At 33.8% G+C, this 12,767-nt stretch overlaps 1 protein-coding gene across 1 annotated transcript in view; it reads right to left on the reverse strand.

The window, feature by feature from the left end:
* Window positions 1-2,428: 2,428 nt before the first annotated feature.
* sau (Golgi phosphoprotein 3 homolog sauron) overlaps window positions 2,429-12,767 on the reverse strand; it is a 61,473-nt gene continuing 51,134 nt past the window's right edge. Inside the window, exon 5 of the mRNA XM_089102824.1 lies at window positions 2,429-8,261. Coding sequence (XP_088958950.1) covers window positions 8,013-8,261 — 249 coding nt within the window. The 3' untranslated portion in view covers window positions 2,429-8,012. The remainder of the gene's footprint in view (window positions 8,262-12,767) is intronic.

Consider the following 12,767-nt stretch of genomic DNA (forward strand, 5'->3'; position numbering starts at 1 on the left):
AATTTTATGGATTACAATCTTAATTTTATAATTTTAAAGTTGCAAGTTAATTTTGTCACACGCAAGCTGTTTGTAATTTAGCTAAATAAATGGTTCCGTAATTTTAAATACAACTGCTGAGTTCACTAAGCAGTTGTTGTGGAAAGTGTCATCCGTTTTCATTAAAAGTTCTAGCGTCATGACGGTTACCAGCTATCTTAAAATATTCTGACTATTGAAAACCATTTCAAGTAATAAACTAAATCTTTTGAGGCTAATCTAGATATGGAAGGTCGAGAAAAATTATTATAATGTATGACATGCAATCTTGTTTTATAACCCTGAAGGTCCACGACAGACTCTTCTTATGAGTCTGGGAAAAATACCTAATTTAAGGTCTTATGTCGAAAAAAAAACTTTTCTTATTGAGCAAATATGCAGTTATCATTCTTTTACCACTATTCAATCCCCTTTCGCTTTCCTTTCTTACTTTTAAAAGGACCCTTCTAACGTGAGCCAAAATTTCAAAAAAAAGCTATTTTGCAGAAAAAAAATGGCTGTTTAAATCTTTAGGAGTGACATATAATGCACAATTTGTATAGATTTTCTTCTACCCCTCAAGATTTGTTTTATTGCTTGCAAAAGTAAAAATACTAGTTAAAAGTAAAAAGACTATATAGTGGGGCATTCAATAAGAACGTCCATTAGAAGTTGATTACAATATATATCTATATATGCAGAAAAGTTGATAAAATCTACATCGTCACTAATCAGTTTCTCTATTTTAGGTTCTCCTCGCCCTTTTCGCAAGTGAATGCCCCACTATATACTTACTAAAAGTAAAAAGTTAAAAGTAAAAAGACTAGTTTAAAAAGTTTGTAAAATAAAAACTTGACAAGTTAATAGAAAGACTTACCCATGCTCGTAAGTATCTACCAGAAGAAACTTAAGAATGCTAGACCAAAGACTATAGGTTAACTTATAAGAGAAGAAAATGTCACCAGTGTTGAAAAACACTCTCAGCGTCATCTATCATTTGGTGACTTACTAAGTTTGTTAACGTAATAGTAAGAATAATTAATTAAATAAGTGTGATTTAATAAGTAAAATTAGGGTAGTAATAAGTGTCTGGTCTCAGTTCCTGACAGAAAAATAATTACAGAGCTTGAAAAACTGCCAAGTATCACAAGACACTAGATCGTATAGGTAGTTTCTGTCGACACTAGCCCCAGTTTCCACTCTTAAAAATTAACCAGACTCTGTGCTGAACTCTAAATTATTGAGAACAAAGAAAACAATGATCCAATATATGTATTACCAAAACCACAACCCGACTCTATAAAAAAGAAGAAAAAGTAACACTGGATTAACAACTCTATAAGGAATGGCGTAAAAACAAATTAACAAACAGATTATGATCAAAAAATTGCCAAAAAACTTAGAAAAGGCAGGACAAATGAGTTCATAATCCTGTCAAAGTACTTAATTTATTTTAATTATCAGGATTTTTCGCATTTATTACATCAGGCTATGGTTCTGTCGACACTAAGAGAAAAAATACTGAACACGTCTCTATTGGCTTCTCTTTCCGAGTTCATAAAAAAAAAAAAAAAAAAAAAAAAAAAAAAAAAAAAAACACATAAAATGAGCATATTGGTGAATATTTAAAGCTTTCAAAGGACAAAGATACAAACAAAAATAAAATAAAACAATTCCGTGATTTTACCCACCCCCACCCAATAAAATCTGCAGTTCCACACTAAACCCAGATTTCCAGAAATTGCCAATTAAGTGATAATTTTCTACTTAGGATATCTTTCATTGGATTTTGGAGCCCACTGAGTCAGTACCAAGCAATCATAATGGGATTAAAAAATTAAAGATGGTGTTTAACTGATGGTTTCGCAGGGGCGGATCTAGAGAAAAATCTTTGTGGAGGCTCAATGTCACAAGAGCACCAATACGCAAAATCTTGGGGGGGGGGGGCGGGTGTGACAACGGGGCCAATAATTGACCGAATTTATTCTAAGTGCTTTAGTGAGTATAAACAAAAGAATGGGAATAAAGAAAATAATCGCGATCTCTGTCCTAGAATACTTTATTAACTCTTCTGAATTTCCTTCCCTTTATTCTTTCGTCTCTTTCTTCCCTAATATAATAATTTGTGATTAAAGCCACAAAGGAGCATATCAACTTCATTGCTGATTAAAGGTTTATCAATATACATTGTACGCAAAGATAAGTTTTCTTGAACAACTGAAATAACAGCAACAAAAACACCTATGTCACTAAAAATAAGAAAAGAGAACCGAGAATCCATGCGACAAGAATGAAGATGGGGGGAGGGCAGGCGCTAGCTCCCTCGCTCTGCGATAAAATCCACAGGTGTTGACGCCACTGCGGTTATTCAAAAGACATCATCACCTACATTTACACACCATGGAGTTAGTTGTTTTTTTTGGAAAGGATGTATCCTTTTAGTTTTGAGGAGAAATACGAAGGGGGTGGGGGAGGATCTATATTTAGAGGAGAGGTTCGAAAACAGTTTTCTAAAACCGAACAGTTAAACCGGAACTTTTCCAATGGCAAAAACAAAAGACACTTTTTTTGCGGACTATTCAAGTGGAACACGACACACTCGCAAAATAACTGGTCGTATTTACACAAAAAGTAAAGGATTTAGCCCCTTTTAAATAACTACATGTTTGGAGTCCTTAATCTGCAAAAGTCAGTCGTGCAAGTTGTGCATATTACTACCCAGTTTTAACATGTTGGTAATACTAATTCAAAAGGCACGAAGTCAAAAAAGAAATAAAATTTTCAGAATTCATTGTTTTGAAATTAACTCTTTTTGAATTACCGAAACCGACTAGTTTCCCTAAGAGGTATCTCTTAAAAAAAAAAAAAAAAAAAAAAAACCCTTTCGGATAGTTTTTTTTTTATTTTTTTCTATATGACAGGGTCAGAAATATCTCTCATCTAGTTATATTGAAGGCCAGACTAGTACCAAACATTCTTAAGGAAAAACAAATTCTGGAAAGCAAAGCTGTATCTATGCATGTGGCACGGAGAAAGGAGAGGGGTAGAGCCCTTCCCTTGAAATTTGACAAAATTCATAAAATAATGTACACATAGCAGCACATAATGACCAAAACACCTACAACCGCTTTTCCATATTAGGACCCCCAATCAACCTCCCCAGCTTAAAGATTCTGGGGTGGACCAGCTGGGAGTTACTGAAGAAGGAAACAGTTTGGTGTTTCACTTGCAAAACCCGAAACTCTTTGAATAGCTCGTCAATTTTTACGGTATAAGGGAAGGACTCGACATCAGAAGGCTTCATCTTAAAGTTACAACGATTTTAATCTACCATTACAATATTCGACAGACATATATCGATAATAATAATAGAAAAAAAAACAAACACTAAGCAGAAAAGATTATAAAAGAGGGATATAAACTCAAGAGGGGTGATTACAAAAACAAGTGCTGGAATCAACAAGCAAATCATAAAACTGGCTACAGACATAAAAATAAACTTAATGAACTTATAAAACAAACTTGATTGATATTAATGGGAGGGATATGCACAGCAAAACAGTGTCGTTGCAATTCAAAGGGTGCTATCTGGAAATTTTGTTAACTGATATTTATAACCCAACAACCCCCTTAAGCGAACAGATCGAATTAATTGGTCGAACGCTTTTCCTAGTTCTTTCCATTTCGCTTTTTGACTTAAGTCATGCAGTCCACTTTTTAGAAAAAAATGAGCTAAAAAAAGTGAGAAAAATATTGGCACGCTAGACTTGAAATCCCTTGTCCGTGAGGACACGGCTTCGAGTCGCGGTGTCGCTGGTTATTTAATTTGAAACAGAAGTCAATAGCGTGACTCTGTAAGCTCCGCAGGAGTCAACCCGGTTAGAAATGGGTACCTGGAGAAACCTAGAGAAGACAAACAGGAAGGGTGTGCGATCAGCGCTGCCGTTAGGGACTGTAAAATTTCAGTGCCCTATTCTTTACCTTTTATAACCTGCATAGATACCAGGTAATATAGTAAAAGCAATCTAAAATGCGAGCAGGTAAACAGTAGCCAGGCATCTAACAATAGAGGTGGCAATCAATGGGGGTAATAGAGAGGTAGACCTAAACAACAGTTTTTGCAGGGTTCAAACATCTCAGCAAAGCTTGACTTGTGTCATGGAAGAAAAAGAATAAGAAGTTCTAATAAATACATGCTGTCTGTAGTTCACTATGGATTAATACGTCAATGGCCTTTGTTTACCGGCCGCGGATACAGAGCAAAAGCATTTATCCTGGAGAGAAGTGAATAATTAATAGGAGGTGAGGAGACCGCTTAAAATTGAGACGAAATAGAGTCAACGCTTCTAGCTCAAATACCACTCTACTTAGCTTTAAGTAACATATGCCACAATGGCGCCTCATTGCCAGAATTTTAAACAATGTTTTTACAGATTGTTCAAAATTAATTTCCTTGAATATAAAAAGACATTCCAGCTTAAAACTCAAGAATTTATTCTTACATTCCTGTAAAATATGAAAAAGTCGACTAGCCACTATTATTTTTGAGTTACTGAGATACTTAGGGAATTCTACATAGAAATACTTGAAAATGATGCAGAGTTAATCATAACATTTAAATATGTATATTAAGTCTTTATGGTCAATCCTAAACATTAAATCTGATAAAATAGCCAATGAGAGATGGTTAACCATTATCGGTCCTTAGGTCATTTTCCCGTATTAAATTGTCACCAAGCTCTAGGGTAAGCTTAAATCTGTATTTGTATGTTAGAAATTTCAAAGTTTGTTATTTCACCTTTTCCAAGTTGCAAAAATGGTTTAAAGAAAAAAGCTTCTATTCACAAAATTTCACTGTACCTAGATGGTCAGATGGTCAATGACCTAGATGGTCATTACAGACCTTTCCACAAATTCTAATTTGCTATCGAAATTGAGGGGCACTTTCAATAATGAATTATGACATTTTCTTTTCATGAGGGTGGGGACGCAGGGGGGGGGGGGGGTATGCCAATCGACTTTCCCACAAGTTCGTCACTATTACGGATCAAAATTTAAAGTTCCGAAAAAATCTGCTACATTTAAACAAAATTGGTAAAACTGCACAATGTTTTAAAATTTCTTTTTATTCCCTTTATGCTGGTTGAACCACCCATAAGTGACACCTCTCCGAACAGATGTGCCTGTTCACATAAGTTTATTAGATTTCTATGTACATCTCAGTTAACAGAGGGAAAGAGCTAATAAGAAGAAAGAGGGAAAGACCTAGTAAGAAGGAGGAAACAGAAGCAAACAATTAGTAATTAATTTCCTTTTATATCAATAAATGAAATAAATGTTCAGCTAACGTTTAAATCAATTTGTACCATGCACTCAAGGAGAGGATTTTGATAGGAAACTCCTTCTACTACCAAGTTCAATTTACTGTATTTGCTGCCCTTATTTAACTTACTAAAATCTCATTTGCTGAAAAATTTCAGCGCAACACAATCAAAAGAAGGTGCGAGACATCTATTGCAAATAACACGTATCTGGCTGAAAATTATCCATCGGAAACTGATTGTTCAATTGTTGCATTTATAACTTCTTTTTCAAAAAGAAGTTACTCCAAAGGAAATAAAACTGCTTAAAACAACAAACATGTTAACAATAAAAATAAAAGAAAAGAGGAAAGACAACTTATAACAATAACATACTGGAAAATAAAAATAGGCCTATTGGCAGCATATAAAACTCTCTGCACACACTTTCTTTTGCATTTCTCACTTCAATTAAATTTCAATATTAAAATCCACCAAAACCTATATCATCAATGTCTTTACATTTAACTGATTGCCAAATGAAAAATTTCAAGTACCAAAGCTATATCAAATCACGCTATTTTGAATTTCTTACACAAAAAAAAAAACAAGAAAAAAGTCAATTCGAAAACATACACTTCTTAATTTTTTGATATAACTGTCAAAATAATATAATTTTTTATATTATTCCTTAAAGTTTGAGTTTGAATTTTAACAGGTATATGTATCTGCTTAAATTAAGTCTAAAATGACCTTTACTTTTCTTTGAAAACCTTATTTTTCGGAAACTCTTCATCCTTAAAAACATATCATCTTTAGGAAAGTGGGACAAATCCATACCCAGTATGCTACTAGGAGCAATCCAAGTCATTTAAAGGGGGGGGGGGTCAATTTTGTCAAATGCATTTTATAGCCACTAGGTAATCAAAGAGTATTTGTTTTTTTTTTTTCAACACCCTTTTATACATATATCCTTTCAAGAAGGGAGGGGGAGAACTAATTATCTCTCCTTCACTCGATATTATTTATTAGTCTCGGTCAATCCTCTGAGCAGCCACAGGACAAATCATCCCTGTAGACAACTATGTGGACATTGCACATGGCCATTCACAAAGGCATCCTCAGGGAAAATCGGGGGACAGGGAATCTTCTCTCAAATGCCAAAAGTACATATAAAGTACAAGGTTTATTAATTTTCAGTAACAATTGCCACTTTTCAAAAAGCCTTTAATTAATCTTTCTCATATTAATTCTCAATACCAAACTCATCACATGCGAATATTTTCCTTCTAAATATATATAAGTATTTCCGGAGACCACACTGCCTTTCCATGACGTACAAATAACAGTTCAATAGGGGCAAATCCTTTAATTTGACAGTAAAAAAACAAATAAAATCTTGGGTATTTTGGTCGCATATACAGTGGGCGTAATCAGCAGATGAAGTATGTGACCAAAATATCCAAACATTTCTGTTGTTGTTTCACTGTCAAATCAAAGGATTTGTTCCTATTGAGCTGTTTATGTACGTTCTAAACATATAATTTAGAATTCAAATTTAATTCCAATTGATCAGGAATATTTCTGGAAGTTTCCATAGATTTGAGGCCGTCTTATTCGTTAGTGCATACACATCCTTCAAAATGAAAAATTCCATTGAATAATTATTATTAATCAAAAATTACCCTGAAAAAAAAATCATGTCCTTTTGACTCTTATTTTTCTGGGGAAATACGGGGAAGGGGGGGAGGGGAGGACTATTTAGAATAAAACCACAAGCTGGACTAAAACGCATAAACAGCAACCCCTTTTCATAAGAGAGAATTACAATCTTTCCCTCTGCTTTGTAATGCTCAGTCTCTTTTCTAAACAATCTCATTTAAAATCTCCTATTTAGGTCAAAGGTATATCATATCTTGTAATGAATATTTCACCCCCTGCCGTGGTTCGATTTGGCTAAAACTCTTCGCAAGTGTTGGTCTTCGATGATAATACATGAATCAATAAACATTTATCAGTCAATTTATCAATTTTAAGTAAAAATCTATTTACATGGGCCTTTACAAGTTGCAACTTTGATTCTATTGCTTTAATTACTAACTTGCAGCTAATGATATAGCTACTGCTTCTTTTGAAAGAGAGAAAGGTCCTTGAATAACCGATAAACAGGTATATAAACATTGTAAGTATGAAGGCTGAAAATTGACCGCAAAATAAAAAAAAGTGAAATAAAAATTCAAATTACTGTTTTTATCTTCAAATGCAGTAAAGTAAAAACAAACTCTTGGTTACCAAAAAAACATCGCTATTTTTTAGCGAAAAAGGAAAGCATGGGAAGTAAATAGAAGAAAAAAAAAAGAAGAAGAAACTCAAGGTCTCGTCGGGATTTTTTTTGTTTATTAAAAAAGGGTCAAAAAATTTTATTTAATAATTTTTAAACATTAAGAAGGGTTTTGTATAGAATCACATTTTTTTTCTTGGTTAAAAAAAAAACTAAAAAAAAAAAACACGAATCATTTGGCAATGAAATAAAGGCGCAAAATATTCCATTATACCCGGCGCAACAGAAGACAAAAAGTAAAAACAAAATACCGACTAAACAATTAAAAACTGTCGGTGAATCAAATACTCCAAAAATTGTTCAGCTTATCTAGCTCGAATAATATAAATTCCAAATTGTCTCATTTCATAATTTCATTTAGCGAAAGCAGCAAACACAGACCACATTAATTCATTGGCTCCAATTTTGGTCGCCTCTACCTCAGGATCAAGATAGATAAGTTCACGAACTCGTTTCATGGCCAGCTCATAATCTTCATCGTTTAATGGCCCGAAAGCATTTTCTAAGACATCTGAAGCGTAAGCTAGGAATATCAATGCTAATAAGCGTTTATCGAATCTGTGCGGATCATTTACCCATCGGGATAGAACAGCATCTTGAACCTAAAAATTCAAGAAAGGCTATTTCAAGAAAATTAAACTCAATCTGTAAGATTCAATTAAACTCAATGTTTCATAAATAGCAATGTGTTGGGCAAAAGCTTGCACTGTCTTCCGAAGGAACAAATACAGGTCTGTTCCACTCATGAAATATCTTTTTGTTTTGCAATTTCTCCTATATTTTTTCATATAATTTGTCCAAAAATAGTTCCATGTGTCCACTCCTATTTTATTTCAAAATAGCATTAGCCAAAAATAGTCAAATTCAGTAAAAAATAATTGGGGGTTATTTATTTTATCATTGTTGCAGCGTCAGATGCATCCTTATAAAGAACGAATTCTAGCCCATAGTACCCAAATATTAAAAACGCGTTTTGAAAAAAAAAAAAAAAAAAAAAAAAATGATAAGCTAGGAAGAATCGCCATCTTAGGTTGTTTCCGTTGATCAATTGGTAAGAGTCAATGATAAAATAATTGATAAGAGACTATAACCCTCAGCCAATCATTAATTTGAAAACAATCATGTGATACCCGAAGTCTGCATTTATCCAGAGTACTTTTGCAGAGCTAGTTGGTATCCAATCACCAGAGGAAGTGTACGTTTTTTCTTTTATTTATAGCTGAAGTCTGAGCGAAAGCGAGTATTGCATCCAGTTTAATCCACACAGTCAGTAGCTTTCACTAAAATGGTGACAAGTTTTCTAGTTGGTTTGGTTAGTATGCCTGTTATGTCTCATTGCTTTTCGAGTTAAAACTTAAGAGGAAAAGCATTTTGTAGGGATGGGGGAAGGCACTAATAATTCTGTGTCTGGATGAAGTGGACGAAATATTTGTCTCTGATTCTCCACAGGAGTATATGCTACGTTTTTTTATGCGTATCGTGCATAAATGGACTTACAACTTTGTGTTTGGGAAATGGGGGCAAAATATTTATCTCCAGTTTCCCCGCAAGAACATTTAAAATTAAATCGAATGTTCGGTCAATCAAATTGGTCATGTGTAAATAATTTTCTAAGTACCATAAATGTTTAGAAAATTAGGAATAGAATGTTTAATGCAAAAAAACTTTTACATACTGTTTCTGATAGTGTCGGGGGCTAAATTAAAAACAATAAACGTAGATAAAAAATCCAGAGAAAACGTAGATGCAGCTTCCCTTCGAATGTGCTATATCTCTTCAGAGATATAAACATTGCTAAAGTTTAAATTTTTACCGTCAAAAAGGGTGGTTAAATTTAAGTAATTAGCTAAGTTTACTTATTTCTATGGTTCACCGTGGGAAAAATGACGAAAATGTTGTAATGGGATAAAAGCTTCAGTTTTGAAACAACGAAAAGAAAAATCTTAAAAACAGGGTTTTCAGGTATGTACAGACTCAAAAGATTTAATGTACCATTTTACAAGTTAATTGTATTCTCATGTTAGTTTTTTTTTCACTTTGCTTTATTTATCGCAGGGGTGATTCTGGTCTCTTTTGTGCCCAGGGCAAAATATTGATTATTTCCCTCCTAGTCTCTCAGAAAATTTTCAGACCGAATTTTAACAAAAATTTTCATAACAAAATTATTTTCAATTTAATAATTAATTTACAATTTATTTTTTAAGTATTTTTATATTTATTATTTAAGCTATTTAATTATTATTAATTATTGTAATTATCATTATTTAACTTATTTAATACTTATTATTTAATTATTTTATTTTTACTTTATTTTATTAATTAATTTCATTTATTAACTGCACTCTCTACTTTATTTTAATGAAAATAAAATTAAAAAAAAATTATAAATGATTATGACCGTTAGGCCAATTTATTTGAAATATTGCACTCCTAAAATTTTTGCTTCCGGAGCAAGAGCCCCCTCTGTCCAAGCCCTAAAACCGCCTCTGATTGATCATGGTTTCCTTGTGAAATGAAATATATAGTCTACGTAACAACGGGCAAAACTTGGAAACATAAACTAATCTACCCTGCAGCAAAGCACACCTATATTGCTTAGTGAACTGAAAAAAAAAAAAAAAAAAAAAAAAATCACCTTGAGATAAAATGAATGCATTAGAGAACATATCACTTCGATGTATTTTTTCTTTTATATGGATTTTCTATGAGAGCCAAAATGTTTTTAAAAACTGTTCGTTTTTGAGTTAGTATCGGTTATGCACGCAGAAACATTGTGCAGTGGGATTACCTTCACTAGGAGACACTCCGCCCCGATTACTTGAAGAACAGGGGCTGAAGAAAAAAAACAAATCTTAATAACAAGGCTCTTAAGCTCGTCCACGGTTATTAATTTAATAATACTGTTTTAAGCCAGGACAAGTCAGAAAACTGATTAAAATGATGGTTTTCTGAAACACTAGTTTCCAGTAAGGATGAATAGCACCAGTGGTGCCAATTCATGAAAATGTGGGAGGGGGAAAATCAATAATTCAAAATCTAAGACGGGCAATTCGTTTTCCTCTATTTCTTCCGATGTAAATATCCAAAAGGTATTTTTTAAATCGAAGGAAGGTGGGACAGGAGAAGAAATCTAGGGGGCCAATGCCCCTCCTCTTTGTTGCGACCCATTAGCACAAGAAAAAGTTCCAAAGAACTAAAAAAAAAAACGGTGACATAAATATACTTTTTACCCTCACCCCGAGGAAAAATAGCCACCTCCTCTCTTAATGCCCAGATCAGTATACATCTATATTTAAAAAGTATATGAAAATAGTATGCCCACCCTACCCGTCTTCCTTCCTCCAAGGGTCTGTGTCCGAGGATAACAGCCTTTCTACATCCCTCTTCTCGCCGGGCCAGTTCCGACTAAAGTATTTTGAATTTCAAGTAACTATTTCTCAATTTTCATATTCATTAAAAAAAAAAAAAAAAAAAAAACCAGCGATTTAGCTGTTAATTACGGAAAAAATAGTAATACAACACATGGCAGATCCGGATGTAAAGGGTCGTTAACCGACTTTACCTAATTCAGTCAGAATGGTAACGTTTAACACTTGAAATATTGAGATGCTTAGTACTGCCAAAATAAGCAGAAAAAAAACTAGCTCATTTTAACCAAACAAGCATGAAGGTAGCGCATGCAGAAAGTGCTTGGCGAAGTGGGATCCGGTAGTAATTAAAGAAGAAGAAGAATAAAGAAACTGTTTCAGTGAATTTTGAAGGGGATTTAATACCTTAAAGGATCACCCTATCTCATTCACTAAAATCTTTTTAGTTTGTTTAGACAAACCATTTAGAATTGATAGGGCGGTCTTGCCATAACTTGCAGAACTTAGATATGAGACCTGAATTAACGACAGGAAACCAAAAGCTGACACCTACTTTGGCAGAAATCTTAGAAAATTATTTTCTCCTGTTTTGCGCTGGAGATAGATATTTAGTTTTAATGAAACTTACATCATTAGTAAGTGTAAATTTAACTTTTTTTTCCATTAAACAGAACAAAACTTTATTTTTAAAGTTCATGAAAGGACAGTCCCAAAAATGTTCTACTATTGCTGCTAAGAAAATGGTAAAAATCAACCCCCAAAAATATCATTTGAAAAACTTTGCAGCTTTAGGAACTCCCTGTGGTGATACTCGTTTTGACTGAAAACCTTACCAAAACATGGGACATATTTTTTTATGATGTGGGTATATTAATTGACAGCGGTTTGCTTAAAAATTGATAACGATTATATTTTCTTTATTTCAAACAAACTTACCCGTAATATGTTGCTGCGATCTCAAATGAAAGGAAATTGATTTAGAAATTCTACAGCGGAAAACTCCCCCTCCGCGGTAAATTCCCTCTCCTCAAGGAAAATTCCTCCCGCGTATTAATAAGTCGTATTTTTAGATTTGAACGTACATAATAAATTTACCCCCCCCCCCGCGGGAGATCTCCCTCAGTCCCCCCTTTGAAAATTGCCTCCCCCGGCCACTCCCCTTCATCGGGGAATCGGGCCCATAAATCGATATAGACAATAATGCACATAATCTATAAACACGAACATCGATTTTTTTCAAATGCCATGCTTTACACAATAGAGGTAATGCCAGACTAAATAATGCTGTCAAAACTCATGGAAAATCACCCCCCCCCCCCTAGACACTTCCTCTTCATTGTGGAATGGGTTTTCCCCAACATCATGCTTTCCACAATAGAGTTAATCCCAGACTGAATAAAGTTGTCCCTTACCCTACACTTTTATAAACTGCCGAATTAATTTGTTTTGATTACCTATGACAAGAGTAAGAAAATAATATGCAAATCAAATTCATTTTAACTTGGAAAAACTCCCCTTCAATCGCGGAATTCCCCGCCGACAATTTGGACAGATCAGATGAACAGTACAGTAATGCATACAGGACATACTTTCGATTCTTCATATATATAGACTAGCCTCTTGGTAGCTTTTCGAACCGTTGACGCAGTCAATATTTCAAGGTATCGAATTCCCTTAATCTGAACAAAATCACGTAAGTTTTAGTGAAATCAAGACAAACAAATTCATAGAAATAGCGTC

This window comes from Artemia sp. Qi Xiang Cuo, chromosome 16 (genome assembly GCF_049724085.1).
Source record: "Artemia sp. Qi Xiang Cuo chromosome 16, ASM4972408v1, whole genome shotgun sequence".
NCBI classification, from domain to species: domain Eukaryota; kingdom Metazoa; phylum Arthropoda; class Branchiopoda; order Anostraca; family Artemiidae; genus Artemia; species Artemia sp. Qi Xiang Cuo.